This window comes from Protobothrops mucrosquamatus, unplaced genomic scaffold, assembly GCF_001527695.2.
Source record: "Protobothrops mucrosquamatus isolate PMUCROS unplaced genomic scaffold, P.Mucros_1.0 scaffold419, whole genome shotgun sequence".
Classification (NCBI taxonomy): Eukaryota; Metazoa; Chordata; class Lepidosauria; order Squamata; family Viperidae; genus Protobothrops; species Protobothrops mucrosquamatus.
The window spans coordinates 981,342-990,992 of NW_015386748.1; the positions used below are offsets into that span (position 1 = coordinate 981,342).

Sequence of the window (9,651 nt, forward strand, 5' to 3'; positions counted from 1 at the left end):
TTTAGTTTTTTTATGGTTCTTCCTTGTCTTTCATCCCTCCTAACACTCACCAAACATCACCAGAAACACTGCAAACCAGATAAAACCTTAGTTCTGTCCTTTCACTTCCTTATCTTTCTATTCCTTCAAAACGTTTTAGTTCAGGGCCTCATCTCTGCATTCCTTCCATTCTATTAAGGTCCAGCAAGCATACTGAAGAATCTACATTACAATACATTTCATGCTTTCAGATGATTTCCCAAGTCTGCCAATTCAGCAGCAAGTTTTTTAAGAGCTCTAGCAACTCCCTATTTATTGGGGATCCACGGATATTAAACCACTGCTGCAATAAAGTGGTTTATAATTTTAATCTTTTACTTTGAAAATATTTAGCAAGTTAATTTTATTATCTTATGTATTAATGACAGCTAATTTATCCTCAGGAGTTTAAAGGGTGTTCACCATAATTTGCATTCCCAGAGAGCAGACTATTTATATTACTGTGAAGCCTTGGTTTGCTCCTTCAGCTGTTTCTGCAGAAAGCACTGCATTTCTCCACACCTCATTAGTCTTCTGCATCCTTGAGGTGGCTTGGTTTAGTGGGGCTTTGCCAGGTTAGATTGCGCTGTAAGTGAAGCCAAGTGGCTCAGAAATTCAAGGAGCCTATATGCCCAAATATTACACATTCCTGCTGGTCTTGGCACAAAATAGTTGACGGAACAATACAACCCCATTGCATCTCAAGTTCTTTCATCTCTGTTGGGAACAGATATTAAAATTTGGGAGGAGGAAAACTAAGCAAGAACCTGAAGGAAAGATGGTTTTCAACAACCATTCCTCTGTCTATGGTGGCTGCAGTTTTCTCCATTATTCAGCCATTCCCTGTGCTTTTTCTTTGTAGGACAGGATGAACCCAGCAGCCTGGAAGTGACTTGGCCAGATGGCAAGTTTATCATCAGAGCTGTAGTGAGCACTGAGATCAATTCTGTACTGGAGATTGTCTATCCCAAAGTCACATCAGGGTCACCCACCATTATAGTTCCTCTTGAGGTAAGCTTCACAATTAAGCCGGTTTAGATGGAAGGAATAGACTTTGGCTTGGTCCTCACAAGACTGAGTGGCTGTGGCTGTCTGAGCTCCCGGGTAGGGAACATTTTCTTGGAGGGGGCTGGATGGGGTTACACTTCCCCATTTTGAGATGGGGTGCCACTTGGAGGTCTTCCTGAATTTGCAGCTACTGCTCAAGGAGCAGGTGGCAGCTATGGCCAGGAGGCTTTTGCTTATGTTCATCTTGTGCATCAGTTGAGCCCTTTTCTTGTCCAAGAGGCCTTCAGATACTCAAGCTTTACTCATTTTGTGACTGGACTATTGCAATAGACTCTACATGGGATTGCCCTTGAAGACCTTCTGGGAGCTACAGCTGTATATGTGTAAAATGTAGAAATGCAAGCACTTCTTGTTACGCTCATATGTCAGTGTTGCTACCAGTTGGCTTCCAAGTGCAATTTAAGGTGTTGGTCATTACCTGTAAAGCCCTTCATGCCACAGGACTCTGGTTTATCTGCAGAATTGCCTCGTCACCAATCATCTGCCTGGTATGTTCAGACAAAGTGGGTGCAGTCCAGGTTCCTTCAATTAAATAGTGTCACATGGTGAACCAAGGAACCATGTCTTCTATGTTCCTGCCCCCTGACGTCTGGAGAAGGATCCCCTTAAAGATGGCACCTACCCTCTTAGGTTTAATATGTAAATGGAGACCCTGTCGTGATTTTTGTACTGTTACAGCTGTTTTGCCTGGGTTGTTATGTATTTTGTTTTGATCGTTTTCAATTGTATATTGGATGTTACCTGTAATGGGATGATAGGGTTGTTATGTGTTTTGTTTTGATTGTTTTCAATTGTATATTGGATGTTACCTGTAATGGGATGATAGGGTTTACTAAAAAATGAGTGCTAAAATTTGGAAACAGAATTTGACCGTGCCATCTCTGTAATGAAAAGATTGGGTATGAATCTGTAAAGGCTTTACTTGGAACAGCTTATATCCTGCAACAATACCTTTAATATTATTGAACAACAACATCTGCCTCTCCCAGGCATTTGGGAAGGACTTGATAGGTAGACAAAAAGGCCAAATTGAGTTTACACATCTGGCAGACCGTGCAATCAACCATAATAATAATAATAATAATAATAATAATAATAATAACCAGAACCTTCCCATTTGCAAATACTGGATTGTGATTTCTCAACTACATTCACAACAAATAGTGAACAGATTCAAATTTGCAATGACTGATATTTGCCCAGTGCAGATTTTTTTTTTCTTGCTGCACCTTCTTATCCAGAAAATCTACTGTGTGCCCTGATTTCCATATGAAGTCTCTGCTGCTACATAGGAAACACTGGCTTCTACTATTTATTGTACAAGAGGATCAGAAGTGATATTATAACAAAAATGCCCCTCAGGATTGGGAGCTGTATACAGGTAGTCCTCGACTTACGACCAGAATTGAGCCCATTGTTAAGCAAAACAATTAAGTGAGTTTTGCCTCATTTTACAACCTTTTGCTACAGTTGTTAAGCAAATCGTGCAGTCATTAAGTGAATCTAGCTTCCTGCATTCATTGTGCTTGTCAGAAGCCAGTGCAACTGTCCAAATACATGCCAGTTGCCAAGTGCCCGAATTTTGAGCATGTGACCATAGCGATGATGCAATGGTCGTATGGGTGAAGAACGGTCATGAGTCATTTTTTCCAGTGCCGTTGGAACTTTGAACAGTCACTAAACAAATGGCTGTAAGTCGAGGACTACTTGTATTAGATAGTGTATGGTCTGAGGCAGAAACTGCAACTATACAAATTCTAGAATAAATCCCTCAAAATAGATATGACAAAAATGAGATTAAGAATCAATGGTCTATTGATGATCTGTTTTCCTTTCCCCCTCGTAGTGTGGCCAAGGATTCTCTCAGCACAAGAATGGGCGTTGTGTTGGTGAGTCACCTGCCAAGAGAAAATCAGCAGATGCTCCTGGGATGACATTTCTTGGTTCCCACAGCCGGGTTTCCCTGAAGTAGAATGACGTCTTTGGTATCCAAACCCAGCAGTGTGGCTGATTTCTGAGACAGACGGCACTGAGACTGTCTTTTATTGTTTCCCATGCTTTCTTTCTCTCCTCTCTCTCACTTCCTTTCTTCTCAGACATGGATGAGTGTGCAGAATTTCCTTTTGTGTGTCCAAGAGGCAGACCCATCTGCATCAACACATATGGTGGGTACCGTTGCCGCAGCAACAAGCGCTGTAACCGGGGCTTTGAACCCAATGAGGACGGCACTGCTTGTGTTGGTGAGTGATGACACGGGCAGAAGAGAGAACCGTTTCGAGCTACTTCCCGAAGCCAGCTAGGAAATTCATACGAAACTGTCAGGCAGTGAAACTCTGAAATTCTTTGTTAGGATATGTAGCTGATGGGAAGGAATGTTTGGAGCGGGAAGCAAATTAGCTAACAAGCTCTTAAATTCACCTTAACTAATAACACATTATTGTAGAGGGTAATACTTCCTGCTCTGTACGTTTGTTAAGCAGAGGGGAAGAATGATAGACGATTTTCTCAGGCTAAGAAAATTTGGTATCAAACATTCTGAAAACTAGTCACTGCTGAGCAGCTTCTCGCCAATTGTGGTTTGCCAGAGAGAAATGGCAGGCGGAGACAAGGGCGCTTGCTTTGCTTCTACCGGTTGCTTCCCAAACATCACCGGCAGTCCCATGGCTAGATGGTGGCTGGGATTTTTGGACTTCTCTGTGTAGCCCTGTATCCTTTCCCCTAACGGCCATCTCCTTGCTAAGTGCCACTAACAAGTGTTCTATCCTGCTTCTTTTTCTCTTTTTCTCTGTGTGTAGCTCAAGTGGCCTTTTTCGGTGGATATCCTTCTTCAGGGAGCTGGCTGGGCTCGACCTTGCCATCAGCCCCTCTCCTTTCACTTTGCCTTGGACTCTGCTTTTACTCCTATGCACTTTAAGCCTTGCCAATAAAGGACAGAAGCAGCCTTTTATGGATGACTTAGCCTCCCCTCTCCTCCTTCCCTCCATATCCTCTCATCCAGTTTTCTCATGGTGGTCACTGGAAACGTGAACTGAGGTGGGAGCATCCATTATACAGCCCAGCCGATGACACTGGCACTACCAATATACCCTTTGCATGTTTTCTGAGAAAACAGAGAGGGCAGAGGCCCCACTAATGCTTGTCACCTCTGTAGGGTGGCCATTTTCTTAGGAGCTTGCCTGTAACCAAGAAGGTAGCTCTTGCTGGTAGTTGCTTGCTTGGTTAAATCAATAGAATTACTCTGTGCCTGCTGGTTTGGCCTATGACACAATTGCTTCCCGTCCTTCCTCGTGCTCCTCCTTTTCCTCCTCTCCAGCCCAACACAAACCTAGATCTTGGTTTGTCTGCAATTTAAATAAACAATCTTCCAGCTGGAGAACTGCTCTCCTTTAACAGTCCCCCCACCAATAAACTCTACATTGTCAACAAGCATCTACTTGCAACTGTGCTTGGGATGTGGGTGAAATTGGAGGCAATAGCTAATATTCAGAAGAAAATAGGCCAGAAAATGAGATTAGTATTAAGCTAGGTGCCGGTTTACTTTATGGCAGACTTATGAATGCCTAAGAGCAGTTGCATAAATAGATATACGTTATTGGTTTTACTTCATTTTAAAACATGTAGCAGCCACTCCGGCTGAATTCTGCCCTACAGGGCCCGGCACATCTGACTAGAAGTCCCCTCCTGGTAGCATCTCTGACTGAAGTTGCTTTTGCAGCAGCGCACTTCCCACTTGCTTTTCAACATTCCTACTATAGATGCCTTTTTTTTTTACTTCTTTACCACATTCTTCCCAACCAAAGCCCCTTCCCAATGTATTAATGACAAATCCTAAAATTCTTTGCAAAGGTAAAGCTGGCTTAGAAATCTGGAATTGAAGTCCATGCATTTGGAAGGTTCCCAGGTAGAGACCATATGCAAGTGGATCAGGCCCAGTCCTGTGTCAGTATGTGGTTAAGGTGTTGGACTAGGACCAGAGAGACTTTGGTCCATCTACCTTCAAACATGAAAGTTCACTGGGTGACTTTAGTTCAGTCTCAGTTTCTCAGCCCAGTCTACTTCAGGAGGCTGGGAGTAGGGGATAGAATTGGAGGAGGGATGCGGTGCATGCTGCCTTGAGGTCTTGGAAGAAAGGCAGGATATAAATCTAATAAACAGATACAGGCAACTGATGGACCAAATGCAGCCTTTAATGCTTTTATTGTGGCCAATAGAGTTCTACTCACTTTTGTAGGCCACATATGAGAATAATCATTAACTGAATGGCAAGAAGTGTGTTAGTGTGTGCGTTAGTGTGCGTGTGTTGGAACTGAAGTCTTGCCTCTCTGCAAACTTGTTCCAGATACTTTTTTTCCCCCATCTGCCAATGGCAGTAGAGAAACAACTATCTACAGTATAGCAGGTTCACATTGGGAGAAAGGCTAAACCTTCTCTGGTGAATGAAGTGGGAATTGGGAAGTGTATAACTATACTGCTGTTGTGTACACATAAATGGAAATGAGACAGCAGGAGTGACTATGCTCTCTACATGTATGATGTATTTCTGTGTATTGTGATTCCACCTTCAAATCCACTTGTGCAACTTAAGAAATGTGGGGGCCAAATCATTCTTCATATCCATGCTTTTAAAAGTTTATTATATTGTTGCAAGCACAAAGTAGATGTGAGCAAGACATTTTTTTTTACAAAATATTGTGATTATGAGGCAAAGGAGCCCTGGGGCACAGTGGTTAGAATGCAATATTGCAGGCTAATTCTGCCCACCGCCAGGAATTTGATCCTGACCGGCTCAAGGTTGACTCAACCTTCCACCCTTCCAAGGTTGGCAAAATGAGGACCCAGATTGCTGGGGGCAATATGCTGACTCTGTAAACTTCTTAGAGAGAGCTGTAAAGCACTACATCTTCTATTTGTTGCACGGTAAATACTATCACTTTGTAGGGACCTATGTTGTAACACACACAAAGCACATATGCCAGAAGAGTTGCAATAGAACACAGATTGTGCTTTATGTCTGCAAGTGCACATTCCATTTAGTAATTTTGCTCCTGACTTAGATCCACTGAAACCATGACCGCTATGTAAAGGGTGAGGTGAAAAAAGGCCAGAAGGCACATGATGTTGGTCAGAAGAAAAAAGAGCAGAGAGGTAACCGTTCTATAGGTGTCAACCAATGTGAGCAAGATGGCTAGGAATTCCTTGTCAAGCTTCAAAGAAACTTTATTCTGCTTGACATTCCTTCCCAAATTCTGAAATGATCAGTTAATTGCTATTGAAAGAAAAGTATCATTTATTTTTATAGGAATTCCTTGTCAATCTTCAAAGAAACTTTATTCTGCTTGACATTCCTTCCCAAATTCTGAAATGATCAGTTAATTGCTATTGAAAGAAAAGACTGTCATTTATTTTTATAGGGTAAAATTATTATTATTTAATTAGTGAAATTAATAGTGATCCAGACATTATATAACTTCAAGTTAAAACACAAATCCAGATGGACTCTGGTATCTCATAGTGTAATGAGACAAACATCATATCATGCCAGTTTTTCTCTGGCTTAGAATAAATGAAAAGTCAGAGAGAATGTGAATTCTCTCTTTCCCCTCCCCCTCCCCCAATCTCTCTTACAAGCCTCCATATCGGCGTTTCTCAACCTTACCAACTTTAAGCCAGTGGAGAATTCTAGGTCCAAACATCTTGAAGTTACCAAGGTTGAGAAACCTTGATCCCCATCCTCCAACCTGCCATCTGACATGCTAGCCACAAGAGCAGAGTAGGCTGCGGACAGAGAGGCCTGTGAAAGAGATCTTTATTTTCTACCAGCTGTGGATAAAAGGTCTGGTGATGGGATCTGATCTCGTTACCATTCCAAGCCTCAGTTGCAACTGAGAGAAAGTTTCAATAGTGGATTGGGAATATTTGAGAGGGGTTCCCCCCCCCCTTTTTTTTGCTTCTGAATCTAACAGGAACAAGTTTGTCTATCCTTAAACAAAAAAAATATGTAAAAAGAGCAAGAGCTCAAAACTTCAAAGAAGATGCCATTCTTTGCTGAGCAAATGTTGTACCATTCTGCAAAAAAAAAATCCATTATTCAAATTTTAGATATATGTATTTGGTGTTCTCTTTTAACCAGCTTTCAATGCATCTGGAAAGAGTCACTTTTGACTACCGTTATGTTAACTCTCTTACCTATAGTGGAGGTTTTCATTTATATTTTCATTTCTTGAATTTGCATACATCATTTTTCCTGTAGACTAAATAGGCTAGTGGGCAGCACAGATTAACCTGCTTTTTTATTCTTTTTGGAATTTTCTCTTCATAGCAATGTAAAATCGGATCAAAATATTTGAATATCCTTGATGCAATTCTAGAAGATTTTCTGTTAACCCAGCTCTGCTTGCAGCCTTCAATAGGTGACACATTGTTTGCACACCTCACATCACCTTGTTGGAAAATCCAGTTAGTCTCACCCTGCACTGCAAGCTACATCCTAAGAACTAGAGGTGCTTTCTTTCTGTATGTGTTTTTGTTGCAACAAAATGTAAAGGATGTTTGTTAAAGGATCATGAAACAATGCTGAAGAAGCATATATTGCTACTACCAACTACACCTGCCTTTCCAGAATTGCTGAGAATTCTGGAAGTTTGGTCACACAGATGGCATGTACCGGATTGTGAAAGACTGGATGGACCATTTCACTCTAATTTCTTATTCCTAAACATTCACATGACTAAATATGTACAATGAAGTCCGCACAGCTAGAAAACTCTCATCTGAGGTCTCTGAGGAACCACTGCCATTCTGGGCAGACAATCTTGACAAAATGAGGTCCATTGCCTACTGAAGAGTCAGAACTGACTAAATGACAGAATAAAAAATGCTGAATTGAAGGAACCTATGCTCAACTTTAATATTAGGTAGCTTTCTAGGTTTCTGGAGCTGTGGGATGAACTTGCATGACCAATAATAAAACAGCCATTTGCAGTTTTAAGGTATCCAGTTTCCTGGAATGCTAGCACTTTCTTAGGTTCCAAGGCAAAAGTACAGGGAACTGTGATACAAAAGTGCTTTTACAGCTATTCTGTCACTTATAGTTGAATGACTTCATTCCTGCTATGTGATTAAAAAGATCTGTTATTGCATAAACGATGAATCTGTCTTATCGCCCAGCTGCCTATTAATAACAGGAAAGACCTAAAACAGAGAAACACCATTGAAGAACCCAAGCTACACATGATTAAAAGGAACATTCTTAATGTTCTGCAGAGAAGTGCGAATTACAGTAGCTTAGAAAATCCCAAATATATTTTGAGCATGTAGAAATGGTAGCCTGGATAGAACCTTTCAGCAATGATTTAAAGGTAGGATGTTGCATGTTGAGCTGAAAAGTTAGCTGAGAACTGGCATGGGCAACCAGTATGTTCAAGATATTTTTGGCAGCTGTGTCAAGGGCCACAGAATCTTGACAGTGACATAATAATATGACTGAAGGCTACTGAGATGACTTTTCATCCCTTCTCATTCTGGTCTGTTGAGCTAGGAAGGTAAATAAATACTTTAAATCTATCAGAGGCTAGTATTTACATTTTGTTTGGCAAGTAAATTTAGAAAAAAATGTTGCCATTATAAAGATGTTTGCTGCTGATTTTAGGGAATGTTAGAGGTTACAGGCCACATACCACCCAAAAAAATTCAGGTTGTCCATCTCTGACTTAGAAGCAGGTGGATATCTAGCACAGTTTCTCCCCTTACTAAATGAAAAGGGGACTCATTTTAAGTTCATAACTATCTCCCCTGGCATCTTAGTGTTAATTTACCATTCTCTCCATTTTGTTGCAACATTCTCTCCATTTGGAGAGAAAGGGTCCCTGTTAGGGCAGAACCAATGCAACTTGCTCCGCCATTTTTTAAAAGAGATAGTGGCTAAGTAGCATGCAAATGGTTAAGTTGCTCTTAAACCTAGCTAATAAAAGTCCAAGCACAAAATGCTGCTTTTCAGGTGAACTCTCAGGGACAAGTTAGCAAAGTCATTCAACGCCACAATGAAATAATCAGGGTTCTGTGCAAAAGCTTAAGTAGAGAATGTCTACGTTTTTTCTGAGGCTGAAACAATTTGGCCTTTAAATGATCCATTGGATGTCTACGAATCTGTACTTCTGCCCAAAATTTAGTACATGCTGGGAGGACTGTGCTTTTGCATTTCATGAATGGAAAATAACTTAGTAGTGATATCGGAAAGTATTAGAAATTCACCAAATCGCACTAGCTAAAACGAAAGAAAAAACACACATCAGACAAATTCATGGTAACACTGAAGGGAAAGAATTATGTACAAATAATTACTAATTTTAAAAAGTGTTTAAGGAATAGCTGGTGAAAGAGGGATGTGTCAAATGAATCGTAACAAATGAATTGTTGAGGATAGCTTCCGTTTCCCACTAGCCCGGTTTAGCAGTGGCTCTGAGATGCTGCTTCAGCAAATAGAAGCTGAATTCCTTCCCTGTCACATCATGTTGCTCAGCTGTGTAAGATGCCTGGGCATGTGATTTCATCCAACTTCCATAAAAG

The 9,651-nt window shown here is 41.0% G+C and overlaps 1 protein-coding gene across 1 annotated transcript in view; it reads left to right on the top strand.

The window, feature by feature from the left end:
• Positions 1-8,078, top strand: part of CRTAC1 (cartilage acidic protein 1) — a 30,162-nt gene extending 22,084 nt beyond the window's left edge. Inside the window, exons 12-15 of the mRNA XM_029284201.1 lie at positions 881-1,029; positions 2,933-2,975; positions 3,183-3,326; positions 7,406-8,078. Coding sequence (XP_029140034.1) covers positions 881-1,029; positions 2,933-2,975; positions 3,183-3,326; positions 7,406-7,413 — 344 coding nt within the window. The 3' untranslated portion in view covers positions 7,414-8,078. The remainder of the gene's footprint in view (positions 1-880; positions 1,030-2,932; positions 2,976-3,182; positions 3,327-7,405) is intronic.
• Positions 8,079-9,651: the final 1,573 nt, after the last annotated feature.